At 45.4% G+C, this 13552-nt stretch overlaps 1 protein-coding gene across 1 annotated transcript in view; it reads right to left on the bottom strand.

Annotated features, from left to right (window-relative positions):
• Positions 1–11682, bottom strand: part of LOC119390278 (nose resistant to fluoxetine protein 6) — a 38267-nt gene extending 26585 nt beyond the window's left edge. Inside the window, exons 1-4 of the mRNA XM_037657855.2 lie at positions 10739–11682; positions 3526–3737; positions 2812–2923; positions 185–269 (exon numbers count right to left, since the gene is read on the bottom strand). Coding sequence (XP_037513783.1) covers positions 185–269; positions 2812–2923; positions 3526–3737; positions 10739–11027 — 698 coding nt within the window. The 5' untranslated portion in view covers positions 11028–11682. The remainder of the gene's footprint in view (positions 1–184; positions 270–2811; positions 2924–3525; positions 3738–10738) is intronic.
• Positions 11683–13552: the final 1870 nt, after the last annotated feature.

The raw sequence follows: 13552 nt of genomic DNA, 5'->3' as shown, positions 1-13552 counted from the left end.
GAATCTCCAGACTTGAACACAGGAACGACTTTGGCTGTTTTCAATATGTCTGGATACGAGCTGGTGACAAACGATATATTGAATACTTGGCATATGGGACTGCGGAGAATCTCAATGTTGTCTTTTAATATTCTAGTGGATATACCATCATGACCGTGCGATTTGTGCCATCGCTACGACTTACATGATTCCGATTTCCGCATTACTCCATGGTTCCACCTGGGCAGTCACGCAATTAGACACCTCAAGGCGCACCAGTCGAGGCTTGACTGCAAAAAAATAAAGAGAGAAACAAGAAAGTAAAGAAACGAAAGAAAAAAATTCACCGCCGTATCCACGAAGTGAATGATGTTAGAGGAGCTTGCTCGGAGATGACCGGGTAACCCGCGAATGCTCCGTACACATTCCTCTACCATCATATATAGAAGTGACAACGTTGTTATATATGTATTACATACACAATGTTTATTAATGTAAGGCTGGATGCTCTATATACATTTTAATGAAGTATATGTACATTTCGGTGAACTATAAACATTACATATACACAAGAGATGTTGTTTTACCAAGTTCAAGAAGGGCGTCCCTCGATGAGTTCGGGGACTGGTTTCCCTTTAAAGATGATTGCTTTATGATGGATGAACTATATGCATTACATATACACAAGAGATGTTCTTTTACAAAGTACAAGAAGGGCGTCCCTCGATGAGCTTGGGGACTCGTTTCCCTTTAAAGATGATTGCTTTATGATCAGTGAAGTATGTTGCCAAGGGATCATCGATGATGGGACGCAATGGAAAGTTCGAGAAGGCAACATCGATACAGGTGCCCCTTATGGTGGTGGCACGTTTGCAGTCGTACAATACGCATCGGAGAGCGTAACGTGACATCATGTGTTGGCTGGTTATTGGCAAGGCGAGATCTTCCCGAGCTGCTGCTGCGTTGCGAGCCCGTCGCGCTGCTGCCGTTCATGCTGCGGAGCGGCAAAGAAGAGTGTTCACTTAGTGAGCTCCCGGCGAAGAGAAAGGAAGCGAGCCAAACGAGAGGTGCGGCCCTCAAGCAGTCACCTAACTAGCGCTTGCGCCGGCGTGGTGTGCGCCGCCGACGGTCACGCAGTGTGTGGACAAGGCGCGAGCATAAGAAGCTTGGCGAGCAAGCTCCTAAAAGATTTGCTGGAACTGGAACGGACTGGTGTTGTCTAAGTATGCCTAAGTATATATTGGGCCGCTTGCTCATCTTCGTCATCACTATTGACATCACGCGACTCCTGCTTCACCTTCACTTAACCACTACTGATCGTGGGTTCGACATCCTATACTCTTGGAAGGTTGTTCGTGTCGCAGTATTCTTCGTATGGTGAAAGTTAGACATCATAAACACATGGAAGGTCTGAGGTTGGTGTCCATTTATACCATTGTGGTTGATGGTTCGATACCACACGCGATTGGAAGCTTCTGAGTTAGAGGCCTTATATACTTCGAAGGCAGATTATTTGATACACAACTCAATTTAGAGGTCGAAATATCGAATCCCTATAGGCGTCTGATGTCGTGTCTTCCATGCCCCATGTGCTCAGAAGGCCGAGTATTCGAGCGTCGACACTCTTAGTAAGTCGTGAGTTCCAGTCGTCATTCACTGTAATGTCACTATGTTTCCCGCAGGTGTATTTTCTAAACAATCTTGTGTGTTCCTGTGGAAAGACTTTACGTAACGGAGGACAATTTTGCTCTCAAGATAGCCTAAGAATGAGGCCGCATCGAAAATCACAATGACACAATAATGTTGAGGTCTTCGTCCATTTTTTTTTCTTTTTTTTGTCTCTGAAATGACAACTGCAGCTGATTTGTCTCGCGGACTTCTTTTCGAGTAGGGTTATTAGGGTAAATAATTCGCGAAACCTTTTTGTGTTTCCTTTATCATGTGCCCTAAACTGAGGTATACGCGACAATTCTTGCATTCAGTCCTGAACGGAAAGCAGCCACCGTTTGTAGGATCGCACCTATGACATTACTCAAAGCATTACAGCCCCATAGCTACTAAGCCACAGTGGTTGATATGATACAAAAATCTCGTCGTTCTTCTACTGAGTCGAAGTGAACCCAGGCGCCGTTTATACTGCTCATTTTCAAACAAATGACGCAAAGAACTTTTAGAGTGGTCACGGATCTGAGCATTTAGTGAAAGTTATTACAGTCACCTTCCTGAATAGTGCCTGTATCCTAACTCGCGCGTTCAAAACTGAGACGAAAATAAACAAAATACACTAGGTTCATGTAGCCTGCATTGAGTGACCTCGTAATAGCGAATCAAATCTGATTGATGTCCTTGCTTACTTGATCAAAATATGTAAAAACAGAAAAATGGGGGTGGTTGACTTCCAATTAAATAGCTACGCCCAGCTGTTTCAAAAGACAACAAAGGAATGATCACAAAGGAGAATATTGTTACATACTGTTAGAAAGACAGTGTTGTGTTTCGGAGTGGCTACGAGCCTCATCATTTGTGCCCCCTTTTGCATTTCATTGCGCCAACGATTTGCTTCATCTTTTTTCTTTATCTATACGCACTACACTAATGACTTTATACCCCTAAATTAGACTGCATGCAACGATGATCCTTGTCTTTGGGAACACATCTGCGCCGTTAAGGTCATCAATCTTACTTAGCAATGGTACAAAAATTTACGTTTTATGAAGGAGGATCGAAGGTGCAATACGGAAATATTAGAAACAACGGTCCGGCATGCGCTCTTCGTAGCGGTTGTCAGCAGAGTCAATGTTACAGCGAGCAGTAATTGCATGCAAGGCTTACCTGCGTCGACCAGAGCTTGCAGATCCCGCTGGGTGCATTCCTCTACGAAGCACATCGCAATGCGAACAACGGGAAGCTCTTCGACGGAGAAGTAGTTCTTGAAATATTTAAGCTGGAGGGCAAGGAAAAGGGCACAGATGTAACAACAACAATTCGTAAGTTCGAAAGCACACGTTGGGCGTAAAATTCCATTACGAGAATATCGCATGCAAAACTCCCTGTTTTCTTAGCGGGACAACTGCGGAATCTTACCGGACTTCGGCCACCTGAAGTCTTCTAACGTGCATTTAAATATAATAATAATAATAATAATAATAATAATAATAATAATAATAATAATAATAATAATAATAATAATAATAATAATAATAATAATAATAATATCTGGGGAATAAACTCCCAAAACCCCGATGTGATTATGAGGGACGCTGTAATGAAGGGCTCCGGAAATTTCGACCTCCTGGGGTTCTTTAACGTAAATATAAGTACACGGGCCTCAAACATTTTCGCCTCTATCGAAAATGCAGCCGCCGCTTCCATGCATTTAAATCTAAGCACACTGGCGTTGGCATTTCGCCACATCGATATGCGGCTGCCTTGGCCGGGGTTCGAAACCGCGTCCTTGAGCCTAGCAACGCGGCTAGTGGCAGGTAAACTGAAATCGGAATTGCCCGCATTTGGAAGGTAACAATGTAAAACTGCAATGCAACTTACTTTAGGATGGAGGACGCTGGAAAAGCTGTCGATCTTTCCCTCTACTGCCGTGGAGTTCTCGATGTACACGAGAAGGTTGCAGTACTGGCCTCGTGTGATTACGTCACCGTAGCTGTCGAACACCTCCGTCTCGAGGCACTCGTCGAAGGCACCCAAGTCAACGCGAGAACCCTGCAGCAGGCCTGTGGGGAACTTGCCGGACGCGTCCAGCACTGCAAGAGCACGAGGATTACGTCAGGACGCGCACGAAAAAGGATGTTGTGATCGCAGGATAAGAGAAATATCGCTTATTTACCGATGCCATATTATGCGAATACAGTGAAACGAAACGAAGTAAGATACAGATCCAAGGTATTTTTAGACTAAGAGGCAGTCAAGAAGGACTGACAATGTATAGGTCACCATACCTACGACGTGTTTCCTGCGCCATAGCACACAAAACGGAACACAGACGTGAACATTGAAACTGTAGCAGATAGCAGCAGCAGCAGCGCAGCAGCAGCAGCAGTAGTAGTAGTAGTAGTAGTAGTAGTAGTAGTAGTAGTAGTAGTAGTAGTAGTAGTAGTAGTAGTAGTAGTAGTAGTAGTGGTGGTGGTGGTGGTGGTGGTGGTGGTGGTGCTGTTGCAGAAAAATGTTTTGTTCGTGTATGTAATGTGCAGCTGCAATATACTAATGCGCCTCGCGGGCTTCCGTAGATATGCTTTGCGGACAATAAATTCAGCAGACGTCAGCTGCTTCGAGTACCGCGAGAAATTCTTGAAAGAATAAGATAGATAGATAGATAGATAGATAGATAGATAGATAGATAGATAGATAGATAGATAGATAGATAGATAGATAGATAGATAGATAGATAGATAGATAGATAGATAGATAGATAGATAGATAGATAGATAGATAGATAGATAGATAGATAGATAGATAGATAGATAGATAGATAGATAGATAGATAGATAGATAGGCAGACAGACAGACAGACAGACAGACACACAGACAGACAGACAGACAGACAGACAGACAGACAGACAGATAGATAGATAGATAGATAGATAGATAGATAGATAGATAGATAGATAGATAGATAGATAGATAGATAGATAGATAGATAGATAGATAGATAGATAGATAGATAGATAGATAGATAGATAGATTTGAAGCTCTTTCGTTTGGGGTCTTACGGTGGACGATGAATAGATGGACACGTGCGCGAATTGTCTCGTTGAATGACGTTTCGTCTACGGGGTCCAACCTTTGTCGGAATGAACAGTGTAATTATTTATTTATCATAGTACCCACAGCGCCCAAGGGCATTACAGTGGGGGGAAGAATATATTTCGATACAGAATACAGATTCCAACACTTCAACGTTACAATAAACACAATTCACTGTCAACTTACGTAGTGATACATGTGATATACACAATGTAACTCGGGTTCAAAGTATAGTTTTGGCCTTACACAACCGCGCGAGTACACTGCTGGAGACCCAGCAGTGAACTTGAAAATGCTCCACGTGAAGTAATTTCTGCTACTTCAGGAGACAACTGATTCCACTGGCTTATCGTCCTGGGAAAAAATGACATTTTAAATGCGTCAGTCCGGCAGCTTATTTCCTTTATCTTATTGACATGATCTATTCGCTTCGAAAAGTAATCCGGTTTGTGAATGTATCGTGAGGGGACCAGTCCTGTTTGGTTATGAAATATGTTGGGAAAAAGTTTCAACCTCAGATATTCCTTTCGTTTGTGCAGAAGTTCCCAACCAAGCCTCTCTTTTGCTTTTGAAACACTGAAATTCCTGGTTTAATCAGAGCAGACAAACCGAACGGCCATGTTCTGAATTCTTTCTAAATTGGACACGTCACCTGCCTTCCACGGATCCCACACAGCACAAGCGTTATCTAAGATAGATCGAACGTTAGACATGTATAGTTGAGTCTTGGCCTCAAATGGTAACTTTTTTGCATTTCTGCGCAGGAAACCCAGCACACGTCCGGCTTTAGCTGTGACGTGATTAATGCGACGGCTCCAGGAAAGGTCCGGCGTGAAGTATACACCAAGATGCTTGTGTTCGCGAACTGACAGCAGCCTAGTTGACTTTACAACATAAACTGATTCATGGGGGGCCTTTTCCCTAGTGAAACACATATGCACTGTTTTTTTTTTCATTAATAAACAGGAATAGGAATCTGGCCCCACAACCACTCCACAGCTTCACGGTGTCGAGCAATTCAGCGTACTCGCCAGGACTGCGTATTGCTAACAGCGTACTACCTGTGCAAGGTACGACAAACAATTCGATTACTACGAACGAAACAACCATACCGACGTCGCTGCAAGAAGCAACTTCTTGCATGCATTTCGTATTGCGATAACTTTCACCTATCCATACCTTTTAAACACACTTACTAACCGGAAACTACTAACTTACTCGACGTTACAATGCTTCTACGAAACAGCGGTTTATCTACCAAGCTGCATCAGAAGCCTACTAAGCGTCAACAACAGTGACTAGCGTAGTTTATTTTCTTCTCTTTCTGTGGCGCGGATTTCACCGGCTAAACCTGTTACACGTGTTATCGCTCGGTGCAAGCCACGCTAGGGTGTATCAGCATCTTCTCGAATGTTTTCGATTGCTTTAATCAGCTTGCTCGCCTGACGCAAATAGTTGACTGCAATTCGAAACGCACGTAGGCGATAACCAGTGGCTATGCTCTAATATACCGCATCCGGTGTATAAACAGGCGAAGTGTTACATTCGCAGACCAGTTGTTTTAACGACCGGCGACTGTAACCGCAGCTGCCACTGTACTGTGTGTGTTGCTTACTTTGATGGGCCCAACTTCACTCAATAAATAGTTCTAGCTTTACAAGGCTTGGTGCGACATTCTCCTCCCTCACAACCTCGCGAGTATACCTTCCTTTTAAAGGAAGCCACTTTGAGCATTGTCAATTAATGATCCCCTACTGCCAAACACATTTGCTCAGAGATAACTGAAGAACAGCACCGCATATTTCACTAGTTGCCCTTTCGAAACATGATCAACTCGCTCAGATAAGCAATGACGACGTCGCACGCGTGGACGATACTTGACCGTGAAGCACGTCGTGCCACAGACAAACGTACGTCGTGGAACCCCCATAATGTGTTGACATTTTACTCACGCACAGCACGTCCGCGCCTAATGTCGTCAAGCTTCTCAACAAAACATTGGCACGTGTGGACGCAAAGATAGCCCCCTACAAAAGGTTTTCCTAGAGCTACGTCATGCAGTGTGCTGGCGTTGCAAAAATTTGCATGATATGCTGATGTCTTACACGGTTGCTCTTTCGCATTCTGGTTGTCGTCCTTGTCGCAAATCTCCATGTCAAGGAGGCATTCAAATGGCAACAGCGACTCGGGCTAGGAGAACCATTGGAGACCTCCAAACTAAACATTCGTGGCTAGTTCCCAGGTTGCAAGGATAACGTCGTTTATCTACTTCAGTACTCCATCTCTGAGTTAGCCGAAACTGCATTTCTGTGACGTGTTAGTGTTTCAATAACTATGCAGAATGTTCGCGTAGACTCTACGCTTCATTGGGTAATATCTGAACACGCCGCCAGCGTGGGGCGTAGTATACTTATAAATAATTCTTAGAATTCAGTGATCGTAGAACAAAGATTCACATCACACAACAACCGGGACGTAAGGCAGCATTTTTTTTTTTCATTTACAACCTTGATGCGATTTCTCGAGGCTTATATAAACAGAGTCGCGTGAATACTGATGATTGTGCAGCCGCAGTACAGTGCGTTCTACTCTCAGTTTGCTGTGTTTTTTGTTTGTTTTTTAGTTCGCTTGAATGTCTCTGACATTTATTAGTTTTTTACAGTGTTCCTTGCAGAGTGCCAGTGCTTGCGTCACACTAGAAGTATCGGTATCTCACTGACCAGTGATGCGTTATGCGGTCTACACGGTATATTACTCGTATTAACACGAAAGCCTTAGATGCCTCATCAAACGCGAAGAGCGAACGCCGACGTCGGCAGCATCGCCGTCAACACGAGTGATGTAAAAATCATCATGTGATGAGGTCACTCTATGACGTCATCGTGACGTCGTGTTATGACGTCATCAGATGACATCGTTGCGTGGTCAAAGACAAGCGCACTGCGAAACCGCATGGGGCGCAGAAAGATTTCGGGGGAGGGGGGAGCAGCACAATCTAGTAAGAAGAAAAAGGCGATGATGGCTTCTCTTTCGCGATGATGGCTTTCGTCTTAGGCAAATGCATAAGAGACCGTGAGAACTTTTATTGTGTTGTTTTTAGTTTTAACATTATTTGTCACACCGTGAACATTCCCACTTTTGTATTAGCAATGCTTCTGAGTGTATCAAGCAACGTGAAGAGTCCTAAGATCAAATGTAGCGAAAGAATCGGATGTACTACTTTCGTTCTAACGAGGGCTTGGCGCCCAACCGAAAACGTTCGTGAACTGCACAGCTACAATTTCTTGTCGCTGAAATGCGCGCATGATCTGCTTAGGGTGCCGGGATAATGGTAGTTCGTGCGTCCATTTATAATCGAACCACTAGAAACGCTTTAAGTTTCCAGGGGCTATGAATAAATTAGTCACACCGGACTAACTGTGCAATGAAAGCTAGGGCACGGAAAATAAACTTGTCACTGTCGTGATACAAAAATTTGCAAATTTGTTCGTGCAAGGTTCATTTCAGCACCATGCACACTATCGATTGCTGGAACAATGTGCAGGCGCTGATTGGTGCTGATATGGTATGCGGCTTTCTCTGGTGCGAAGGGGGAGGAAAGGCTGAGCGCCAACTCTGCCCCTCAGTAAAAGACTCTATGGAGTCCAGCATGCATATTAAAACTACGCAATTTTTTCCCAGTCGTTTGGTCTTAAATCACAGATAATTATTATCCCATGTTACTAGCGCGGACCCTGACAATTCGCTAATCTTGTTACCCTTTATAATAGCTACCATGACATTACAAAAGCAAGAAGTTTTGGACTGTACAAGGAATTGCAAGAAGAAGAACACTCCTCGAAATAAAGAGAATGCGCAGCATTACCACTCGGCGATCACAATCTTTTCTTAGTCCCGCTCATCGTTTAGTTATTGGCTAGCTTCTAAATCTGCATGTAAAAAAGTAAGGTGTGGGACCCACAGGACGACTTGACTGGTGTCACTTCCAATATGAAAGGAACTGGTCGAAGCAATGGGGACGATGCAGGTGGAATATCGTTCCTCATTCACCAATCAGCTTTCAAATTGTGTCGATGATGTTCAGTTTCTGTCTGGTCAGTTAACTTGAACATCTCAAAAAAGAAAGAAACGTTCTACCAATGAGTCAACTTTACTGAGACCTAGAAAAAAATAACAGTAACGGCGCGAGTTAATAAACATGCATAGCGTGTGTTAGCAGTACTATAGCGACGTGCACTGATACCACTCTCAACATGATACGAGGGGCATTGACTGACGCTTCAGAGAAAACGACCATGGCCCTCAACTGTCTCGTAAAACACCCGTGAATCATCGTTCTTTACGAGTTCAGCGCGAGTTTCCAGTAAGTAGGGCAAGATTAAGCATGCAGATCATTCCTCGCTGACCAGGACTGACGTCCAAAGTGCGTCAATTGATACGTGCGCCCTATGTGCGTGTGGCCTCTTGGTATGAGGTCGACTCCCGCTTCTCAATCGGTTTTCGCAACAGAATTTGCGCGTTTTAGGTGTCCGAATAGGTGATGCTTACCGACTCATGATATTGCATGCCATTGTTCAGTTACAGAGGTAAAAAATTTGTTTGTTATTAGGATCAGCAGATTTCAACCATTTGTTTTCTTCTGAAAGCAACAATGACGCAATTAGGAAACCAGCTCATTGCATCACTTTCTGTGGGTTCTGTTCTCTACTTGATATTTTTCGTTATTTACAGTGTGTGTGTGTGTGCGTGTGTTTGTTTCTGCGTGCGTGTGTGTTTGTTTGCGTGCGTGCGTGCGTGCGTGCGTGCGTGTGTGTGTGTGTGTGTGTGTGTGTGTGTGTGTGTGTGTGTGTGTGTGTGTGTGTGTGTGTGTGTGTGTGTGTGTGTGTGTGTGTGTGTGTGTGTGTGTGTGTGTGTGTGTGTGTGTGTGTGTGTGTGTGTGTGTGTGTGTGTGTGTGTGTGTGTGTGTGTGTGTGTGTGTGTGTGTGTGTGTGTGTGTGTGTGTGTGTGTGTGTGTGTGTGTGTGTGTGTGTGTACTTGCGTACTCGGCTCTGTCCTACAATTCATGTAGGCAGACATGTAAGCATGCTCCAACGCAAAGAGTATCGATGATCCCTGATAGTATCCGACTGTCGGACCCACTTCACAAAAATGGTACAACCTAGGAATAATAATGCAATATCTCAGACTCCGAATAAGTTCATCAGCCTTTGAATGAATGTCAGACTAGAGAAAACAGAAAGAAAAAGACAAGCTCTGAAAAGGAACAGAAAGAACGCACGTAAAATGGAGAACATTTGTCATCTAACTCGTCAAACGGATGCAGAACAAGCCACGTTGGCCATATTGTCACATGCCTAAATGACAGTTTCCCTGAACCCAAAGCAACAGGAGGAAGATTAATAGCAGGTATGGCAACCACTCTAGAAGAGCTGGTATGCTACCTTATACTGGGAAAGAGATGAGAGAATGTGAAAGTTAGAGGTAGAGTGAAAGAGCGAGGGGGGAAGCACAAAAACAAAGCAAACAAGAAGCAGCCCGATGGTTTGTTAGCATATGAAAGTGCGTGTAATAATAAGAATATCTGCGGTTTTACGTTCCAAAACCACGATATGAGGCACGCCGTAGTGGAGGGCTCCGGAAATTTAGACCATTTGGTGTTTTTTTAACGTGCACTGACATCGCATAGTACACGGGCCTCCAGCATTTCGCCTCCCCCAAAATGCGACCGCCGCGGCCGGGATCGCACCCGCGACCTTCGGGTCAGCAGCCGAGCACTGTTACCCCACGCGCGTGTGTGCGTGCGAGTAACATGACTTACTCGCAGTAACATGACCTGATGCTACTGCTTTCAGTATCTTTTTCTGCAGTGGTTCGAATATATTTCCAGTAAAATATCGTGAGCGCAACTGTGCGCGCCAAACTAAATCCGCGAATGAAGTTTCTAACTCGTCGTTCGCAAAAAGCAGGGGAGTACAGCTTTCCCTGTACGTAGCATACTTACGTCTTAGCGCCCAAGGTTCCAGGTTCTGAAAGGCCCGCATGGTACGTAGCAGGCCCGCGTTGCACTCGGGCGTGACGTCCGCACTCAAGAGCTTTCTCCTCAGAGCGACTGGCATGTTGGCGAAGCCACCGGCTAGGGCATTTCGTAGCAACGGCAGGTAGTCCAATTCGTCGCCGGCGTTCTCACTACCGCCCTCCTTTTCGGTGACATTTGTCCCGTCTTGCTGCGCTCGCACGCACTGAACCGTGAAGCGTAGCAGCACACAAACCAGCACGAGTTGCAGCCTCATGTTCGAAAGAACTGTACGTCGCACTCCCTCTCTTCACAATCTACTACCTCCCGACGTTTGACGCACCGGCGGTCGAGGGTTCATCCAGCACGCGTCGACCTTCGCGTATCGCTCCGAAAGAAACTTTCCCCTCGTAATCGTTGATTCAGTAATCGTTTTGTTTCACCGTTTCGTGTCTCACAGGAAAGTCGCACGCAACACCACTCAATCAACGCGACGCCCCTTGGGCGAGCATCGAAGGTCTTCGCAGCTGTCGCTCGAAGAAAGAAGGTCCTAACAACACTCACGTCGCGCGACTATCGAGGCGTGAAAAGACAGCGAAGCCCTTCTTGTCGGTTCGTCAGCGAAACATGACGACGCGAGTAAAGACGCGTTAACACCGATGGACGGAGTGCGTGAGCGTGTGGGCTTCGGAATGAACGGTACCACTTAAAAGGCGCGGCGCAATGTAAGGCCGGTGGTATCCTCCAGAAGTCAACCGCACGCGTTCGCCTGACTCGGTTTATATCGCGGACGATGCAAGGTGGAGGAAAGTACACCGACTCGTCAGCCTGATAAGCCAGCAAATATGGGGCGGTTGGTGCTTGTCACGGAAGGCAGGACGATATGCTTCAACGCGCCTCGCTCCATTGACGGACGCAGATTTCAAGGCGCGAGTACACATGCACCGGTCAAAGACGTTCGAGAGTGTCTCAGAGAGAGATAGAGAGAGCAAGCCTGATCCACCCAAAGAGCCGGGAAAGCCCTTCACTTCTTTCTTCATCGTCCCTTGCCCTTTCGTCAAAGCTCACTCCGCGTCGCATTCATTTCCCTCGCATCCTCCGATTGCCACGTAAGTGGGTATTATGGTGTTTCGTGATTCAATATATCTTTGCTTGTTTTCCTTACTGCGTCATCACCGGCATCTCGCGCAAATGGCAGGCTGCCAGTCCGGTCGTCTTTGAGCTCTCCCTCCCTCGTTGAGCCGATGTAGAAGGTTAAACTTCGCTTTTGCCCTCCGTTATACCGTTCTCGAGAAGGAAAACTCCCAGAATAAGATATAAAGGGCAACGGTTCTCTTTTGCTTCGTTTAATCCGTGTTTTGTTATTTACATACACGGTTTCCTAGGTAAACTCGACTTATTGCGCAACCAGCAGGAAAGAAGAAGGGAGACAGGAAAGAACGCAGTCCTGCGTTCTTTCCTGTCTGCCTTCTTCTTTCCTGCTGGTTGCGCAGTAAGTCGAGTTTACAAGTATGAACCAACTAGTCTGCAAAGAAGTTTTGCTACAACAAGTTTCCTAGGATCTAGCCGCTGTGGGGACTTTGCGTCTACGACGTTGCGTTGCTGACGCGTGGGTTTACTTCTCAGCTACGGCGGGTGCATTTTGATGGAGGCAGCATGCAAAAAAAAAAGAGAGCGACCACGTAGTTTCGTGCGAATATACTACAAAAGTAGTTGAAATTGATCCGGAGCCCCACATTACGGCGCACTTCGTAATCACTTGTTGGTGTTTGTACGGGAAAGCCCTTTTTTTCCCTTGTGTGCTATCAAATGACGTGCTCTGTAACGAAGGAAAACAGATAAAAGACGACAAGTTTGAAGAATGTGAGGTGCATCGTAAATATATTAATGAGTTTCAGAAATCGGAACCTGGATTTGCCTTTATGTTTTCTTTCTGTTATTACGTTATTCAGACAGTGACGTCTTCATTTTCAGCTAGGAGCTTGTAAATGATCCGTGCGGCAATGAAGTTAGAAAAACGAGTGTTCGGCTTGCGGGCATCAAACTACATGTATGTACATAGCAGATATACACACATGGACGGAGAGGAATGGTCCATGTCTGATTTATATCTTAAGGTGTTACTATATTATCACTTCCTTATCGGTTTGCTTCTTGCACTAGCACCTGAAATCTCGCTACCACGTGATATCCAAGTCAACCTCATAATCGGCCTTTTAGAGTGCATTTCAAGACAAGGGCCACCCCCATCAACCTTCACTCATTCCTGTCAAGCGCTACCTGACTCCATCTTGGGCCCTCACTTCCTAATTTCTTCATACATCCTGCAATTGTGTGCTCTCCTCGACTGCGTTTCGCTTTCCTTTGCGCCCGTTGTGTAGCTCTAATGGGTCACCGGCTCTACGTCCAGCTCACTACATGGTCTGCCCAGATCCACTTGTTTCCTTTTAGCGTCAAATGTAAGATGGCCCGTCAATGTTGAACCTCTAAAGCCCTCCTGCAGCGTGGCGTTCTCTCAAGTCGAATACGTTCCGTCCCATTTGTCGTACCATGCTCCGTAACTCATTCTGAAATTTTCTTGTTAACATCCATGTTCCTGCCCCGTATGCTACAACTGGAAGAATGCAATGATCGCACACTTTTCCTTTAAAGGGTATCGGTGCACTACCCGTTATGACTTCGTAATACCTCCCGAGCGCCCTTATTTTTGCCCTCTAGGTTTTCAGCAGCTTGTCAATGTCGTGTGCTACTAGTTTGTCTAGATGAGCCCACTCTTTCATTGATGGTAGAGCGTGATTGCCA

Source organism: Rhipicephalus sanguineus, chromosome 4 (genome assembly GCF_013339695.2).
Source record: "Rhipicephalus sanguineus isolate Rsan-2018 chromosome 4, BIME_Rsan_1.4, whole genome shotgun sequence".
In the NCBI taxonomy this organism is placed as follows: domain Eukaryota; kingdom Metazoa; phylum Arthropoda; class Arachnida; order Ixodida; family Ixodidae; genus Rhipicephalus; species Rhipicephalus sanguineus.
This window is presented reverse-complemented; position numbering and strand designations above follow the sequence as displayed.